This window comes from Dryobates pubescens, chromosome 8 (assembly GCF_014839835.1).
Source record: "Dryobates pubescens isolate bDryPub1 chromosome 8, bDryPub1.pri, whole genome shotgun sequence".
NCBI lineage: Eukaryota > Metazoa > Chordata > Aves > Piciformes > Picidae > Dryobates > Dryobates pubescens.
The window spans coordinates 41,022,773-41,042,451 of NC_071619.1; the positions used below are offsets into that span (position 1 = coordinate 41,022,773).

The 19,679-nt window shown below is 44.2% G+C and overlaps 1 protein-coding gene across 1 annotated transcript in view; it reads right to left on the reverse strand.

Moving 5' to 3' along the window:
* The window catches only part of SPAG17 (sperm associated antigen 17), a 143,098-nt gene extending 123,668 nt beyond the window's left edge, over nt 1-19,430 (reverse strand). Inside the window, exons 1-3 of the mRNA XM_054163906.1 lie at nt 19,209-19,430; nt 5,036-5,176; nt 4,006-4,065 (exon numbers count right to left, since the gene is read on the reverse strand). Of these exons, the coding sequence (XP_054019881.1) occupies nt 4,006-4,065; nt 5,036-5,176; nt 19,209-19,430 (423 nt within the window). The remainder of the gene's footprint in view (nt 1-4,005; nt 4,066-5,035; nt 5,177-19,208) is intronic.
* Between the last annotated feature and the right edge of the window lie 249 nt (nt 19,431-19,679).

A 19,679-nucleotide genomic window follows, 5' to 3' on the forward strand; every position in this document is an offset into this window, starting at 1 on the left:
GTTTTCAAGGTCTGGAAACTAAACCACTTAATTACACATGACATCAACCTTAAGAGAAAGCTGACAAAGCAGACACCTACATGAACAAGGAGAAATACATATGTAGCTTACAAAATGCAGGTATTTTGTTCAAGCATACTGTAGAGTTTAGGTCTTGTCCATTCAAATAACTGTGCAAGATAAATTCATTTGATTCATTATGAAATCTGTTGGTATTTTATATTTTCTCTTCCAAAATATTTCCACAGCATCTTTAAGAGAGACTCAGCCAAACACCATTCAATTAAGTGCTGGAATTAGCACCAAATTACCTGTCAGGACTCCTACTGAAGTTACTCAAGAGACAGAAATGGTGCTTGACACCTAATTCTTAAGGCTGGTGAGAGGTCTCCAACACAAGCCCTATGAGGAGAGGCTGATGGAGCTGAGGTTGTTTAGAAGAAGAGGAGGCTCAGGGGAGACCTTCTTGCTCTCTACAACTACCTGAAGGGAGGTTGTAGCCAGGAGGGGGATTGATCTCATCTCCCAGGCAACCAGCACCAAAAGAAGAGGACACAGTCTCAAGCTGTGCCAGGGGAAGTTTAGGCTCAAGGTGTGGAGAAAGTTCTTCCCAGAAAGAGTAATTGGCCATTGGAATGTGCTGCCCACGGAAGTGGTGGAGTCACTGTCTCTGAAGGTGCTCAAAAAAGAACTGGATGCGGCACTTGAAGCCATGGTTTAGTTAGTTCTAAGGTTCTGGGTGACAGGTTGGACTTGATGATCTCTGAGGTCTTTTCCAACCTTATTGATTCTATGATTTGGAAATGTTTTAGCCACGTATTCATGAACCCTACCCTGATCCTCTTCACTCTGTACAATAAGAGCAATATGAAATTCAAGACAGTAAGAAGAGAGAAACTCTGAAGGGAAATAAGATAGGCAATTGGGATTATTTCAATGTGATATATAATTATCTTGCAATGTACCACGTGAAAGTTTGATGTGTAGGCATCGTGGACTGCTGCACTGAAGCAAATCCAAGTGCTGGGTGCTGCACTTTGGCTACAACAACCCCATGCAGTGCTAGAGGCTGGGGTCAGAGTGGCTGGAGAGCTCCCAAACAGAGAGGGACCTAGGGGTGCTGGTTGATAGTAGGCTGAACATGAGCCAGCAGTGTGCCCAAGCAGCCAATGGCATCTTGGCCTGCATTACGAATAGTGTGGCCAGCAGGAGCAGGGAGGTCATTCTGCCCCTGTACTCTGCACTGGTTAGGCCACACCTTGAGTCCTGTGTCCAGCTCTGGGCCCCTCAGTTTAGGAAAGATGTTGAGAAGGTGTTCAGAGAAGGGCAACAAAGGTGGGGAGGGGTCTGGAGCACAGCCCTGTGAGGAGAGGCTGAGAGAGCTGGGGTTGCTTAGCCTGGGGAAGAGGAGGCTCAGGGGAGACCTCATTGCTGTCTACAACTACCTGAAGGGTGGTTGTAGCCAGGAGGGGGTTGGTCTCTTCTCTCAAGCAACCAGCACCAGAACAAGAGGACACAGTCTCAAGCTGCACCAGGGAGAGTCGTTCACCATTGGGATGTGCTGCCCAGGGAGGTGGTGGAGTCACCATCCCTGGAGGTGTTCAAGAGGGGATTGGATGTGGCACTTGGTGCCATGGTTTAGTCATGAAGTCTGTGGTGAGAGGTTGGACTTGATGATCTTTGAGGTCTCTTCCAACCTTGGTGATGATTCTGTATTTAAAACCCCTGCAGGTCAGCAGATGCAATGTGCAAGACCAATGAAATGGGTAAAAGTGTCACTATTAAGACCATTAACAACCACATTATTATGCATGTCACCAGCCCTAAACTGAAACACATGTGTGTGTCATATGTTCAAAGGCCATTAAATGTCAGGCATCTCATTCATGAGAAATGAGTGTGTATTTGTGGAAATGCTAATGTGTTGAATCCCACCACAGAGCAGGGAACTGTACGCAGTGAAGACAGAAACGCTCCTTTCAGAGAAACATTTCACAACCCTGAGCTCTGTGCTAACATTGTACTTGTTTATCCCTGCTGCACTGGAAGCTTTGAATGCACAAACTGCACATAAGCTTTAAGTGAATGCTCAGGAGCAAACTCTGCCCAGAGAGGCAGGATCTTACTGCTTGTGGCAACAAGATCGATCGCTTAATTTGCTGCAGCCAGAGCGGAAACCGACTCCAAGCAAAAGGTCAGAACTGGCATTTTATATTCTCTGTTCAAGTTGGGAAGGGAAAAAAAATGTCTTTGAGGAGCAAAGTAAGTAGCTAATGAGACACAGCACTGACAGCTGGAATTTAATAAGTATCTACTTCACAAGGAAAATCGCTCTTACTAATTAAATACAGGTATCACACAAAGCTTCTGCTTAGAGCTAGACTTCAAAACTGTTCTGTCAGTAGGACTGAAGAGGTTTTACAAAGCAGGGAATGTAAGGGTGAGTTTGCCTGGGAGGCTAGTCCTAAATGAAGAAGGTTAATTGCATAAAATTCACAGTCATGTCAGTGGTAAATAACTCCAAAGGGACTTGTTCAGATAGTAGTCTGGCATTGCAGAAAAACAGACTGCAACTAAAAAGACCTGTTATAAAGTCCACCAAACCCTGAGACACATAAAAAGTTTATTAGTCACTGCAGAACTAAAATCCAAACAAGATTTTTTCAGAGGGATACAGAATTCTTTATGCTCCAGGTCTGCAGGGTCATAAAACTCTACCTGAGAAAATTTTAAACAATCTTCTAATTAATCACAGCATTTTATAACCACTCACAAGCTGTAAGTAAAACATTAACAAGGCAGGAGGAAGTATTCTTTGTACTAAGCCTGATTTCTAACCCTGCTGACATACCACACTAGGTGAACCAGGTTGGAATCTAACATCACAGAATCATAGAATCAATAAGGTTGGAAAAGACCTCAAAGATCATCAAAAGCCCAACCTGTCACCCAACACCTCATGACTAACTAAACCATGGCACCAAATGCCACATCCAATCCCCTCTTGAACACCTTCAGGGACGGTGACTCCACCACCTCCCTGGGCAGCACATTCCAATGGCTAACAACTCTCTCTGGGAAGAACTTTCTCCTCACCTCCAGCTTAAACCTCCCCTGGTGCAGCTTGAGACTGTGTCCTCTTGTTCTGGTGCTGGTTGCCTGGGAGAAGAGACCAACCTCCTCTTGGCTACAACCTCCCTTCAGGGAGTTGTAGAGAGAAATGAGGTCTCCCCTGAGCCTCCTCTTCTCCAGGCTAAACAATCCCAGCCTCTCCTCACAGGGCTGTGCTCAAGGCCTCTCCCCAGCCTTGTTGCCCTTCTCTGGACACGTTCAAGAGTCTCAATGTCCTTAAACTGAGGAGCCCAGAACTGGACACAGTACTCAAGGTGAGTATTAGAATGGATACTAGCACATGGAGATGTGTTTTATTTATGGAACTGCACTCTCGTAAACAAAGGTACAAGACTTAATTAGTGGGACCATCTAAGAGAGCACAGTCTCAAGCTGTGCCAGGGGAAGTTTAGGCTGGAGGTGAGGAGAAAGGTCTTCACAGAGAGAGTTGTTAGCCATTGGAATGTGCTGCCCAGGGAGGTGGTGGAGTCACCATCCCTGGAGGTGTTCAAGAGGGGATTGGACGTGGCACTTGGTCTGTGGTGAGAGGTTGGACTTGATGATCTTTGAGGTCTCTTCCAAACTTGGTGATACTGTGATAATTCATAGTTTTTCTGTAATGTGTGGCACCACCCTCAAAATATGACCATGTAACATATGCTTGACATAATAAAATTCATAACCCTATAAAGACATCTTGGCCCTCATTTAATTAACAGAACACTGTTCATATCACAAAATGAAAGTAGCTCACACGTCTTGATAGTTGAGTGTTTACCAGCTACATCCAACAGATTTTCATTTACCCAGGTATGCATAACACAATCACACAGCTGTAGACTGTATTTACTTCAGTCTAAAAGAGCACTGGCTCTGCAAATGGTTTCAACCTACCTCATGGTACATAGGCACATCCTTAACCTTTTTTCCCTTTTGATTCCCTGATTCTCTGATCTGCAAGAGATACAGCATTCCACAGTGAGGAGATTGTAAGCTTACACAAATTATTTTACTCACCATTTCCTTTTGCAGAAACTATGTTCACAAGCCAAGAGATTGAGGTAGCATCTCATGGCACTCCTGTATCTTAGGGAGGGAACTTGTGTGATCAGCACCTTAAAGAAAAGTCTGTAACAAACTATCCCAGTTTGAGGCCAGGCAGAGCCTCTCTGGTCTCCCACCGGGGCAGAAAAATGAGACTCAGACAAATGGATTGCAGAAGGGATGGAAAGTTAATTGGAAAAGCAGTGAGTGTTTTACAGAAGCTACAAACATAATGACAAAGATGCCCCACAGCATACAGAGTCCCCTTACAGCATACCCAAGAGCCTCCCAAAACATTTCCCTATCCTGAGGGTATATCCAAAACCCCCAGGGCTCCTTCTTCACTCCACCTCCACTGTTGGGCTAATCTCAGCTGGCCAGATCTGAGATTGCCCTTCCTCCTTCTCATCCTGGCATTAGGCCTAGCCAGGCCTAAGAGGCCTTGAGATAACTCCCCTTCCATTACCAGATAGGGAGCATCACCCACAGGAGCAGCAGAGGAAGAAAGAGGAAGTGAGAAACCTTGCTGATAGATTTATAGGCAGCAGGACATTATGGGTATGACATACACAGCTCCCTGTGTCCACCCACTGGGCTGGACACTGATGACACCAGAGGTGCATCTTGTGTGGCAGCAGCAGGAGGCACTTCGCCTAAACTGCCACACAAACCATAAGTATTTAGAGGGAGCAGACCAGCTTATACAGCAAGTTTTTCTTTTTTCCATTGTTCACTCCCACGAACTAGTGTAACTTCATAAAAACCCAGAGAGTAACTAAACTGAACATCAAATTTATAGTTACCATAGACAAAAGAAGTTGATACCTAGAAGTGAGATCTAGTGTTTAGTTTGTTATTCAAAGTCCCTTTCCTGGAATACCTGTCTGAAAAGGTCATCACGTGTTACCACGCTGAAGAGCTTCCGCAGCGGCACCTGCACGGCCAGAGCCAGAGCCTCGGCGTGGAGCTCATCCGCAGGTTTAGTCCCAACAACGAAAGCAATGCTCGGCTTCCAGTCATCCTACTTTCCAAAAGAAAACATGTAAAGCATTAAAACTCAAGCAAACAAAAGTGGTTCCCTGCAGTTTCAAGGAGCAATGCTGTAGAGGTGGTTACTCCTCCTAAGATACACTAAACGTTACTGTGTTAATCACAGAATCATAGAATCAATAAGGTTGGAAAAGACCTCAGAGATCATCAAGTCCAACCTGTCACCCAACACCTCATGACTAACTAAACCATGGCTTCAAGTGCCACATCCAATCCCTTTTTGAACATCTCCAGGGAAGCACATTCTAATGGCAAATTTCTCTTTCTGGGAAGAACTTTCTCCTCACTTCCAGCCTAAACCTCCCCTGGCACAGCTTGAGACTGCATCCTCTTGTTCTGGTGCTGGCAGAATCTAACATCATAGAATAATAAGGTTGGAAAAGACCTCAAAGATGATCAAGTCCAACCTCATGACCTCATGACTAACTAAACCATGGCTTCAAGTGCCACGTCCAATCCCCTCTTGAACATCTCTTGGGATGGTGACTCCACCACCTCCCTGGGCAGCACATTCCAATGGCTAACAGCTCTCTAGGAAGAACATTCTCCGCACCTCCAGCCTAAATTTCCCCTGGCACAGTTTGAGGCTGTGTCCTCTTGTTCTGGTGCTGGTTGCCTGGGAGAAGAGACCAACCCCCTCCTGTCTACAACCTCCCTTCAGGTAGTTGCAGACAGCAAGAAGGTCTCCCCTGAGCCTCCTCTTCTCCAGGCTAAGCAACCCCAGCTCCCTCAGCCTCTCCTCACAGGGCTGTGCTCAAGGCCTCTCCCCAGCCTCATTGCCCTTCTCTGGACACGTTCAAGAGTCTCAATGTCCTTCTTAAACTGAGGGGCCCAGAACTGGACACAGGACTCAAGGTGTGGCCTAACCAGTGCAGAGTACAGGGGCACAATGACTTCCCTGCTCCTGCTGGCCACACTTTTCTGATGCAGGCCAGGATGCCATTGGCCGTCTTAGCCACCTGGGCACACTGCTGCCTACTGTGAAGCAGTACCCCCAGGTCCCTTTCTGCCTGGCTGCTCTCCAGCCACTCTGACCCCAGCCTGTAGCACTGCATGGGGTTGTTGTGACCATAGTGCAGCACCTGGCACTTGGACTTAGTATCACAGTATCAGTCAGGGTTGGAAGGGAACTCAAGGATCATCTAGTTCCAACCCCCCTGACATGGGCAGGGACACCCCACACTAGATCAGACTGGCCAGAGCCTCATCCAGTCTGGGCTTAAACACCTCCAGGGACGGGGCCCCAACCACCTCCCTGGACAACCCATTCCACGGCTTCACCACTCTCATGGGGAAGAACTTCCTCCTCACCTCCAGCCTGAATCTCCCCACCTCCAACTTCATTCCATTCCCCCTAGTCCTATCACTACCTGAGATCCTGACTTGTTGAATACCATCATGTTGGACTCTGTCCATCTGTCCAGCCTGTCAAGGTCCCTCTGCAGAGCCCTTCTACCCTCTAAGAGATCAACACCTGCTCCCAACTTGGTGTCATCTGCTAATTTACTAATGGTGGACTCAATCCCCTTGTCCAGATCACCAATAAACTCTATCCAACCCCAAACCCCCACATTCTCCTGTGTTCCAATTCTTTCTGCCATGAGGTGGCAGCATAATACTATGGGAAATGCAAATGCCTACGAAGAACCTCTACAAACCTTCTGGCAGGCAGACGCTGCATTAGCATTACAAAAAGGTAAAGTAACTTTCAAATGCCGCTGGCAGAGCTGACATTTCAGTTAGCACCTGGATTGGAGATGGATTTTGAGTAACTGTATAACTGTCACTGAATATATGGGTGTTGGTGTCTTCTCCCAGGTAACCAGCAACAGAACAAGAAGACACAGTCTCAAGCTGTGCCAGGGGAAGTTTAGGCAGGAGGTGAGGAGAAAGTTCTTCACACAGAGAGTTGTTAGCCATTGGAATGTGCTGCCCAGGGAGGTGGTGGAGTCACCATCCCTGGAGGTGTTCAAGAGGGGATTGGATGTGGCACTTGGTGCCATGGTTTAGTTAGTCATGAGGTGTTGGGTGACAGGTTGGACTTGATGATCTTTGAGGTCTTTTCCAACCTTATTGACTCTATGATTCTAAGTTTCAAACTAGTAAATGCTTGAATGGAGGGAAACAGTTTGTCATTCTCCTAGGTAACAAAGCAGAACATCACATGGATATGACATGATATGATTATACACACATGCCATTTTTAAGACAAAGAATATTCAGGGAAACAAGAGAGACAGAAATATTACCTAGGTCACTGTCATGGTGGTTTTAGGCTGTTCCTTTAAGATTTAGTTACAGATTTTGAGCAGAAAAGTAGAAAAATAGAAATAAATCACTCTTGGGTGTAAAAAGGAAAACAAAAGACTTTTGTAAACAAATTCATTGGGTAAATATCTGGAATAAGAGGAGCTGTACCATAACAATTCTTCCCTTTTCCTCTTCTCTTTTGATCTCTGGTTGGTTTTGCTTCGCTTGGGAGTGATAACCTGCTTTTGGCTGGCCTTGGCTAAGTCTAACTTCTTTGCTCCTTTCTCTTGTCCCTTTTGTACAGGGGTTAAGGGCAGGGAGGGAGAAGCTAGTAGCTTCCCTTGGTCCCTGTCCAGGAGGATCCTTGTGCTGTTTATTAATTGTAAATATCTGTATAATATTGTAACTCCTGTATGTTTTGTGCACATCCATTGCATTCCATTGCAGACTGTAGATCTTGCTTGCAAATTCAGCTTCCTTTGCTTCTAACTGAGTTGGTCTGGCAAAGTTAATGCTGGGGGAGGGGGGGGAAACTTTAACCCACCACCCATCTTCCAAAACTGCAAGTAGCTACAGAGGAGATACAGTATCCAATAGGACCCCTACGGTTCCACACACCATAAACTTTGTTTTACAGCAGCACAAAAGCAGCATTAAGCTTTTTTTTTTTAAATTACAAGATGCAGGAAGCACAAACAGATCCCTGATGCTCTAGGAGTATGCAAACACGATGGAATGGATGTGTGAGTGCCAAACTGACCTGGGGCAGCAGGTGGCAGCAATGCCTTGTGTGGGGATGGCACTAAGTACACCCATTTTTGTACTGTTACTTTTTTCTCCTCCCCTTTCTAGTTGGGAGGGGATATGGAATGGTAACTCCTCCTGCCTAAAGTTGCCAGTATAGTGCACAGCGCTGTGAAGGAGCTAGATGTTATCAAGAGGTGCATAGGAGTTGCAGTTAACTTGAATTCAAGTTCAAGTTGTCATCGTAGAGATGCCAAGAGTTGGACACAAAAACTTTACTATTCTTTGAATTAAGAGCATTTAGATGTCCATACTTGGGTGAAAAGGCATCATTTTCGAGGCCTTCAGAACTCATGTGGCAGTATCTTAGTGTTCCCAAGGCTTGCCAGCAGAAACAGAGCTTTGAGAGCAACCATCCAGTGGTGGCATGAGCTAATGGAGCACCTGATAACTACTATGCTGTCCACTTCAGAGGGGAACAAGGCCCAGCAAGTATCATAGACAGATGCTGACAGCACAAGAAGACTCAGGAAATGTCAGGTTCTATTCTTGATACCAGGGGGATCATGGTCCAGCAGCACCATAAAATCATAGAATGGTAAGGGTTAGAAGGGATATCTGCAGATCATGAAGTCCAACCCCACTGCCCAATCAGGATTGCCTAGGGCAGGTCACACAGGGCACATCCACATGGGTCTTGAAAGTTTCTAGAGAAGGAGATTCCACAACTTCTCTGGGCAGCCTGTTCCCACAGATTCCTGCAGGTCTCCAGATATGTGAAGAAATTTCTAACAGAATCCTAAAACCTCTGCCTTATCTCTTTTTTGGTTCCTCCTGAAAACATGCTAGGATCTTCATGCCCACAAATTAGACCTGCTTACCACTGATTAACTTAATCCTGCAACAATGACACCTGTAAAATCTGTCTTCCTTATAGTTCTTTTTGATCCTTCCATCCCTTGCTCACACTGTCCCCAGCTCATTTCTCTTTCCATTCCCACTCTCTTTTCCTTATCTGATTTCCACCACCTCTAATGAATCTCACATCTGTTACTTGCTATTCTAGCTCTTATCCAGCTAGCCTCTAGTTTCATTGTGTGATCCCACTTCCAGCTTTCTCCATCCTTAGATTCCTACTCCAAACCTTTAATACTTCTCTCTCTGGCATTTTCAGGGTATACATTTGAGCAAGGAGGCTCTCCTTCATGATACTTAGGCCTTCCTTGAAAAGGCACTTCAAGTAACAGGGGAACAATCTTCCTGATTTCCACTCTGGGCACCAGCTTCAAAACATCTAACAAAGCACCAAAGCAAAACATCAAGATAAATCCTTGTGGTGGGTTGAAATTTCCCCCCAGCATTAACTTTAGCCAGACTAACTCAGTTAGAAACAAATGAAAGCTGTATTTACAAGCAAAAACTACAATATGCAATGAATATGTACAAAATAGACAGGAGTTACAATATTATACAGGGATTTACAATTAGCAAACAACACAAACCCCACTCTGGTCCAAAAGAGGTCAGGGAAGCTGCTCCACTGCCCCACCAAAGCCTCCCTCCCCCCCTCATACCAGAGAGAGAAAAAGAGAGGAGCTGGGAGAAAGCAGTGTTAGTTCTTATCTCTAGGTCAGCCAGAAGTGTTATCTTCACACAGGCAAAGCACAACAGCCAAGATCAGAGGAGAAGAGAAAAGGAATGGGAATGGAAGTGAAATGTGAAGAGTTGTTAGGATACAGCGACTCTTATCCCAGACATTTGTCCAATGAATTTGTTTAGAATCATCTTTTGTTTTCCTTTTTACACCCAACAGTGATTTATTTATATTTTTCTACTTTTCTACTCGAAATCTGCAGCTAAATTTTAAAGGCATAGCCTAAACCCACCACAATCCTACTTGTGAAAAATGGATTATACAAAAAAACCAAACCAACCAACCAACCAAAAAACCCAACACAAAACCAAGTGCCAGGGGAGGTTTAGGCTGGATGTTAGGAAGAAGTTCTTCTCAGAAAGAGAGATTGGCCATTGGAATGTGGTCTCCAGGGAGGTGGTGGAGTCACCATCACTGGAGGTGTTTAGGAAGAGGCTGGATTAGGCACTTGGTGCCATGGTTTAGTTGATTAGATGGTGTTGGGTGATAGGTTGGACTTGATGATCTCTAAAGTCTTTTCCAACCTGGTTAATTCTATTTTATTCAAACAAAAACCACCGAACCTTTAGGATTCATCCAAACACACTCTCATATCTATCTATCTATCTGATATATATCTATCTATGTATCTATATATCTATATCTCTCCCAGATATATCTGGCCTGCATTAGAAATAGTGTGGCCAGCAGGAGCAGGGAAGTCATTGTGCCCCTGGACTCTGTATTGGTTAGGCCACACCTTGAGTCCTGTGTCCAGTTCTGGGCCCCTCAGTTTAAGAAGGACATCGTGACACTTGAATGTGTCCAGAGAAGGGCAACAAGGCTGGGGAGAGGCCTTGAGCACAGCCCTGTGAGGAGAGGCTGAGGGAGCTGGGATTGTTCAGCCTGGAGAAGAGGAGGCTTAGGGGTGACCTCATTGCCCTCTACAGCTACCCGAAAGGTGGCTGTAGCCAGGAAGGGGTTGGTCTCTGCTCCCAGGCAACCAGCACCAGAACAGGGGGACACAGTCTCAAGCTGCGCCAGGGGAGGTTTAGACTCGAGGTTAGGAGAAAGTTCTTCACCGAGCGAGTCGTTTGTCATTGGAATGTGCTGCCCAGGGAGGTGGTGGAGTCACCGTCCCTGGAGGTGTTCAAGAGGAGATTGGACGTGGCACTTGGTGCCATGGTCTAGTCATGAGGTCTGTGGAGACAGGTTGGACTTGATGATCCTCGAGGTCTCTTCCAACCTTAGTTATCCTGTGATACTGTGATATATGCCCTCAGCACAAAGTATGCACTTGACATCAGTGTGCCACATCTTCTCTCCCCTTAAATTCTCTGCTACAAAGACAAAAGCTGTTAAAGCTTCTCCACAAAATAACTATGAGGATATTTATAGCACAGGGCAAACACTGGCTAAGGTATTATAAAATACATGGAATGAGCCTCTACAAGATAACTCATAGTGAAAATAATAACCCTGCCTAACTTAATTCTACAGAATTATGTGCAACTTGAGACAAGGTCTTTTATATGGACATGTAAACAGTATTAGAGATAATCCATACCTCCCTAGCTGCAAAAGGAAGGAAAAAAAACGTTAAAAAGCTGCAGTGACTCAGAACTGAAGCTACATAAATACCAGAAACAGATCCATACACTTTAACAGGGAATAGTGATCCAAAATTCCCAGAGTAAGTGATAGCATGCCATCTATTTCTAAACTCACCAATTTTGAAGCCCTCAAAGATCATTTTTCAGGAACGCTGAACATGAAGAACAGCAACTGGAGTCAGTAAGGACAGTGAATGTGCAGTGTGAGTATGTAGTTTAAGGTGTTTAACTGATTGTGCTCTCTTCTGACCTTAAAATGATTTTTTGGGGGGGCAATATTGCCCTTATATTATCAATGCTGTAACACTATCCTTAATGTTCAAGGCACTGAAAGGATAGAGAAGAAACAGACCCTGCTTCTACAGCTCACCACCTAAAATCACAACTTAAAAATGAGAAGGAAATGTAGTAAAATGTCTATGGTTACTTTAAAAATATTTTCTCCCTCAATATACAACTGCTCCTCTACTTAGTTTAATTCTTTCAAATATTATTGTAGAAGTGAGACCTGAGTAAGGATCTGAAAGAGGGTAGGTTAGTGCCCCTAAGGCTACCCCAAACAAAGTTCCAAGCTTAAAGAACAGGGTAGAGAAAACCATAAAAGTAACTACTGGAAAAGCATTGAAACAGTCTAGGGAGGCTACCATTGGGAGTGCAAACCAAGCTCTACGTACTGTGAACAAAGAGGAGCGATATGCACCCAGCAGGTACTTCCCAGAACCAACAATGTTGATTCAAACATTAATGAAGGAAGGAAAAAAATAAATTAATTTAAAAAGGATGGAAATGTGGCATTGGGAACTGAATACTCCATAAACAAACTGAAACAGAGGAGGTCAGACCACTATCACTGGAAACCACTGCCAAAAATGACACTGTTGTCCTTGCCATCTTGGCCACGTCAAGACTTGAACCAGTCTTCTCCATGCTCAAAATAACCACCTAGGTGGGATGCTTGTATGTCCCTCAGGTGAAGAGGCTCCAATCCCAGCAGGATCCAGGTAACCCTGAAAACTCCACGGAAGCAGCTTGCAGTTTCCCAAACCCCTCTTTTCTACAAAACACAGACGGTATCTCATCTTCTCCCGATTTTGTTCTCAAGCCTCTGCTGTGTCCCTCTGTAAAGTGATCTTTTCCAACTGCTAAACCCCACCACACACAGCCTACACAGGTATGTTAAAGAAAAAAAAAAAAGGCACTAAAAAATCTCTACCTTCAATTCAGATTGAAGGAAAAAGCAGATGTAGCTCTCAAATTTCTGTTTCCTTTTTAAACATACCTTATTTTCTCTGCTTCATTTCCTAGACACAACAGGGCAACTGTTCACAGAACACATCTGAACAAGTCAGGTATATTGTTTATTTTTCCAATACCAGTTTCTAGAGCTTCTTGGCCACAAAAAAACCCCTATGAAGCAGCCACCTCATCCACACTGCCTCTCATCCAGGCAATTTAAGGATCTGCCATTTTGCATCATTACCCATTTTTGTGGTCTATAATGGGGGGCTTGGGGGTTGTGTGTTTGTGGGTTTTGTCAGGAGTTGTTTTGGTGGTGGGTTTTGTTTTCTTAGAGCCAGAACTAGCAGGTTAATTTCACTACAGGACTATTGAAAATTTAACTGTAATGGCTGATGAGAAACTTTTGACAACTGAAACTCCTAACATTTGAACATCAAACAACGTGAGTTCCTTAATCTCCCGATTTTTAACTAATGCCTCAGAAATAATGAGGTTTATTAGTGATTTATGAACACTCAGTGTGATACTACCTCTAGCACTCTTTGCTTTCAACAAAGAGGAAGCCTGTAAATCAGTGTTTACAGCTGACATGACTGTGAATGGCTGCTCATCAGCAATTTTTTTGTAGCCCCAAAGTAGTGAGTGTGCAGGCCATCACTGCTCAGAAATCTGCAAGCCCACTTTCATTATTTGCCAATTGATTACTAGTGGATTCTGAGCTTTTGCTGTATAGTCTGGGCAGGTTAGAGCATCAAAGCTCAACTGAATGTTAGTTCCTCTCTGAAGAGGAAGCAGTGTAAATAGTAATCCCTATTTAGCCATCCTATTCAGAATATTTTTAGTTGGTTTGGGTTTCATTTCAGTCCAATTTTCAGGCCCTAAAGAGGAAGCAGTGTAACAGTAATCCCTATTTAGCCATCCTATTCAGAACATTTTTAATTGGTTTAGGTCTCATTTCAGTCCAATTTTCAGGCCCTAAAATGACAATAGATGTCATCCACATAGCTGTGAAGTCACAGTACAGCCTGGCTTCCAGTTGCCACATTTATTTATGCTAGCTAATTAGAGCATATAGTAAGTTACCTCAATCAAGAGCTTTGTTTGTCCTTTCACTTAGCAAATGTTGCCACTTACCCACATAAAGTTAGTTTAAAACTAACTAAGAATCTTAATTTACATTCTGGAATTTAATTCAGCAGTGAACCCAATCAAAATGTTTTGACATCTGAATGCAAATGCAACCTGCAGTTCCATTTCTTCTGTGCAGCGCATCAGAAGCCAAGAGATGCACAGAAACCACGAGAGGCTCTGCAAAAAATAAATAAATATCCACAAATCCTCTGTGCATGTTTTTAAATTGTCTGTTTGCCAGTTTTTACAGTGCATGTAGTAAAGGCAGTTATTTGGTTAGTAAATACCATTTAAATATTCCAGTTAGCACAGCCGTCCATAAAAGTCTTAACGCCAGGGCTAAAATGACTCCTTTTATTAGATCAAACTAATAAAATATTCTAAGTCATAAATACACATTAAAATGTAAAAATTTCATTGCTCAGTCTACCTGGTACAATTTAAAAGCAGTTCTAGTAAATCCCCTTTGACTACACTAGAGAGAAAGAATACTCTCCAAACTGACACAAGAAGTAAAAACTCCTTACTCGTTAGTTATGAGGAAATTCCATTGACAGGAGTTGCTGTCACCTCCCAAATAATTTCAGAATCATATGGCACATCACATAGAATGCTGAGGAGGAGTAAGAAATAATTTTGTGCACTGTGTCTGATGGCACCTACACTTGAAAGTTGTTCAACATTTCCTCTTACAGGCTGCTTTCAGTTCCTGACCTTTAGGCATTTGAATTTAAACCCTGCATGCCGAGATTACTGGCCTGAGAAGAGGGAGGGAGGGAGGGAGAGCCTGGTTAGACTATTTACAGAATGAGAGCTGGTTTTTAAACATCATGTTTATGCTTTAGCAAAAAACCTTATGTGATTAAGTAATTAAGATACTCAATCCCCTCTACACTTAAGAGAAAGGAACTAAATTTGGGGCCACAGTCATAGCTGTGTCAAAGATGTGCCGTTACAGAGCACGTTTATTTACGTTACGTATACCCACATTTGGTCCTACTTGATGAATCTTGATTCACACATGCTCAGGAAAAAAAAAAATAAAATTGCCAGCATCTGTTTGCACTGAGTCTGTTCCTGCCCAAAAGAACCAAATAAAAATTTTCTTGCAATAAGAAATTTTAGCAGCTGCCCAGCATCACAGAACCCCGAGTTCAAGCTGACCGCAGCAGGCAGACGGCTTTTCCTCAAGCTCCCAAGGCTCTGCCCACTAACAGCAAGACAGAAAAAGTGGAATTAATTTAACTGGAGCACAACACAGTTGGACAACACCAGAATTAAGGGACCATGGAATCTTAATTCAGCCCCCATGGGTATAGGCATTACAACCTTTAATAAGGTGATCTCTTCTTTTTTCCTACAGAACTCTTGCCCCATTCAGTGAACATATTTGACATTTCTTTCCATCGGTCTCAATGTGTGGTCCTGAATAATCCTAATCCTGGCATTTCCTAAATTTTGAACATTTCATTTCCTACCTTTAAAAATACTTCAACATAATAGTTTGCATTTAACAAATACAATAAACTGTACGTAGGAGCAGCAGAGTAAACAAAGCACTTTGTTCAGTGAATTCACTCGACAATATCCACAACCATAATAAACACTGCCATAAAGAAAAAAATAAATCTCTAATTGGCACATTACTAGTAAGCACAGGAGAAACATCAAGAACTGAGTAGGTGATGAAGATTGAACCTCTACCCCCTTTCCCATGCTTCAGACATGTTCTCTTGGAGTTCGGGCAAGATTCACAAGCAAAAAATGGCTCAAGATCCTTTAAATTCTACTGAAGAACCCCCCCCCAACATTCCAGGGAAAAATGGGTAGTAACTGCCTTAGCTGAGGAGCTTAGTGGTTGTTTGGCTAAACTTGTACTACATGGTTACTACCAAATAAAAAGCAAGTATTAAAAGATTTTTGCACACCTGTGGCATTTGGGGGAAAATCGTGTAGTCAGTTTAAAAGCTTCTTCCTGGATTCAAAAGTCCTCATACTTAACCAGGGCAGCTGGCATGTTAAAAAGAAACCCACAACACAACAAAACCACACAACCCAAAACAAAGCAGTAACAACAAAAAGCACCCCGGATTTTTTTGTTTTGTTTTGTTGTTTGTTTGTTTTTTTAAACAGAGCACACAGGAACCCACCGAACAAGGCAGCCAAGGAAGTAATTTGTCTCACTTGCAGGAGCGGTGCTACATAAACACACACTAGATAAATATTGTTGTCTGCTAAATTACAACCCTATTTTTAAAACCAAATCGCTTCTTGCAAGTTAAGATTTATTACTGTATGTACATGGAACATGGAAACCTAAATATGCCCTTGGATTGCAACACTCTGTGAAAGGGAAAAAAGGGAAAAGGGGGAAAAAAAGGGAAAAGGGGGAAAAAAAGGGAAAAGGGGGAAAAAAAGGGAAAAGGGGTAAAAAATGGGAAAAGGGGGAAAAAAAGTCAAAAGGGGAAAAAATGGTGAATAGGGGCAAAAAAGGAAAATAGGGGAAAAAAAGGAAAAGCGGTAAAAAAAGGGAAATGGGGGAAAAAAAGGGAAAGGGGGAAAAAAAGGGAAAAGGGGGAAAAAAAGGGAAAAGGGGGAAAAAAAGGGAAAAGGGGGAAAAAAAGGGAAAAGGGGGAAAAAAGGGGGGAAAAAAAGGGAAAAGGGGGAAAAAAAGGGAAAAGGGGGAAAAAAAGGGAAAAGGGGGAAAAAAAGGGAAAAGGGGGAAAAAAAGGGAAAAGGGGGAAAAAAAGGGAAAAGGGGGAAAAAAAGGGAAAAGGGGGAAAAAAGAGAAAAGGGGGAAAAAAGGGAAAAGGGGGAAAAAAAGGGAAAAGGGGGAAAAAAAAGGGAAAAGGGGGAAAAAAAGGGAAAAGGGGGAAAAAAAGGGAAAAGGGGGAAAAAAAGGGAAAAGGGGGAAAAAAAGGGAAAAGGGGGAAAAAAGGGGAAAAGGGGGAAAAAAAGGGGAAAAGGGGGAAAAAAAGGGAAAAGGGGGAAAAAAGGGAAAAGGGGGAAAAAAGGGAAAAGGGGGGAAAAAAGGGAAAAGGGGGGAAAAAGGGAAAAGGGGGAAAAAAGGGAAAAGGGGGAAAAAAGGGAAAAGGGGGAAAAAAGGGAAAAGGGGGGAAAAAAGGGAAAAGGGGGGAAAAAAGGGAAAAGGGGGGAAAAAAGGGAAAAGGGGGAAAAAAAGGGAAAAGGGGGAAAAAAAGGGAAAAGGGGGAAAAAAAGGGAAAAGGGGGAAAAAAAGGGAAAAGGGGGAAAAAAAAGGGAAAAGGGGGAAAAAAAGGGAAAAGGGGGAAAAAAAGGGAAAAGGGGGAAAAAAAGGGAAAAGGGGGAAAAAAAGGGAAAAGGGGGGAAAAAAAGGGAAAAGGGGGGAAAAAAAAGGGAAATGGGGGAAAAAAAGGGAAAAGGGGAAAAAAATGGGAAAAGGGGGAAAAAGGGGAAAGGGGGAAAAAAAGGGAAAGGGGGGAAAAAAGAGAAAAGGGGGAAAAAAGAGAAAAGGGGGAAAAAAAAAGAGAAAAGGGGGAAAAAAAAAGAGAAAAGGGGGGAAAAAAGAGAAAAGGGGGGAAAAAAGAGAAAAGGGGGTAAAAAGAGAAAAGGGGGTAAAAAGAGAAAAGGGGGTAAAAAGAGAAAAGGGGGTAAAAAGAGAAAAGGGGGTAAAAAGAGAAAAGGGGGTAAAAAGAGAAAAGGGGGGAAAAAAGAGAAAAGGGGGGAAAAAAGAGAAAAGGGGGGAAAAAAGAGAAAAGGGGGGGAAAAAGAGAAAAGGGGGGAAAAAGAGAAAAGGGGGAAAAAAAGAGAAAAGGGGGGAAAAAAAGAGAAAAGGGGGAAAAACGAGAAAAGGGGGGAAAAAAGAGAAAAGGGGGAAAAAAAGAGAAAAGGGGGAAAAAAAGAGAAAAGGGGGAAAAAAAGAGAAAAGGGGGGAAAAAAGAGAAAAGGGGGGAAAAAAAGAGAAAAGGGGGGAAAAAAGAGAAAAGGGGGGAAAAAAGAGAAAAGGGGGGAAAAAAGAGAAAAGGGGGGAAAAAAGAGAAAAGGGGGGAAAAAAGAGAAAAGGGGGGAAAAAAGAGAAAAGGGGGGAAAAAAGAGAAAAGGGGGGAAAAAAGAGAAAAGGGGGGAAAAAAGAGAAAAGGGGGGAAAAAAAGAGAAAAGGGGGAAAAAAAGAGAAAAGGGGGAAAAAAAAGGGAAAAGGGGGAAAAAAGAGAAAAGGGGGAAAAAAGAGAAAAGGGGGAAAAAAAAAGAGAAAAGGGGGAAAAAAAAAGAGAAAAGGGGGGAAAAAGAGAAAAGGGGGAAAAAAAGAGAAAAGGGGGAAAAAAAGAGAAAAGGGGGAAAAAAAGAGAAAAGGGGGAAAAAAAGAGAAAAGGGGGAAAAAAAGAGAAAAGGGGGAAAAAAAGAGAAAAGGGGGAAAAAAAGAGAAAAGGGGGAAAAAAAGGGAAAAGGGGGAAAAAAAGGGAAAAGGGGGAAAAAAAGAGAAAAGTGGGGAAAAAAGAGAAAAGGGGGGAAAAAAGAGAAAAGGGGGGAAAAAAGAGAAAAGGGGGGAAAAAAGAGAAAAGGGGGAAAAAAGAGAAAAGGGGGAAAAAAAGAGAAAAGGGGGAAAAAAAGAGAAAAGGGGGAAAAAAAAGAGAAAAGGGGGAAAAAGAGAAAAGGGGGGGAAAAAAGAGGGGGAAAAAAGAGAAAAGGGGGAAAAAAGAGAAAAGGGGGGTAAAAAAGAGAAAAGGGGGGAAAAAATAGAAAGGGGGGGAAAAAAGAGAAAAGGGGGGAAAAAAGAGAAAAGGGGGGAAAAAAGAGAAAAGGGGGGAAAAAAGAGAAAAGGGGGGGAAAAAAGAGAAAAGGGGGGAAAAAAGAGAAAAGGGGGGAAAAAAGAGAAAAGGGGGGAAAAAAGAGAAAAGGGGGGAAAAAGAGAAAAGGGGGGGAAAAAAGAGGGGGAAAAAAGAGAAAAGGGGGAAAAAAGAGAAAAGGGGGAAAAAAGAGACAAGGGGGAAAAAAAGAGAAAAGGGGGAAAAAAAGAGAAAAGGGGGAAAAAAAGAGAAAAGGGGGAAAAAAAGAGAAAAGGGGGAAAAAGAGAAAAGGAAGAGAGAAAAGGAAAAAAGAAAAGGTGCCTTTTTAACTGCAGAGACTCAAGCGGGAAAACTAAAACTACAGCCTCCCATTTTCAGCGCTGCAGTTAATGCTGTGTCAGCACCTCCGCCAAACCTCGCTGCTCAGCAGTCTGTAAAAAGTTCACTCCCAGCTGGAACTTGGCACCCAGAGCCCCAGGAAGGTGCCGAGGAAGAAAAGCAAGAAACCCGCCGAGCAGCTGCTCAGTGGCGAAAGGGGGGCAAAGAAGGAGCAACTCCACCGCCTGCCGGGACGGTTCACCGTCCCGAGTCCCGACCCTGGGTATCCCCCAGCAGTGACACTTAGCCAACCGGCCGGGCGAGGCCAGCGGCCAGGGCCGCCTCGAGCCCAGCCGCCACCACATTCAGGCCGCCCCAGGGTCTCCCCGCCCCGCTGTGCCCCGGACAGTCTCTGCCCTGCCCCTCGCCTGCCTTCACCTCCTCGAAGGGGGCGGCCACCAGCGCAGCCTCCCAGCTGTTGACCTCAGCCCCCGCCGAGGCGACCGCGCTGGTCTTGGGCCGCTTGGGGCCCATGTCGGTGCGGGCCGGCGGGCAGGCACCAACCAAGCGTCGCCGTGGCGACCGGCTCCCGCGAGGCCGACGCCTTCCGGCCGCGCCAGCCCCGGGTGGCTCGCGCCGTGCGGGCCCGCTCCAGCCCGCCGGCTGCGGCTGCGCTTCTCCGCTTGGGGTCCCCGTGCCTGCCCGGGGGCGCCTCTGTGCTCGGCGGAGCCGCTCCGCGGCTGTCGGCGGCCATCTCGCGTCGCCTCGCCGCGCCGCAGTGTG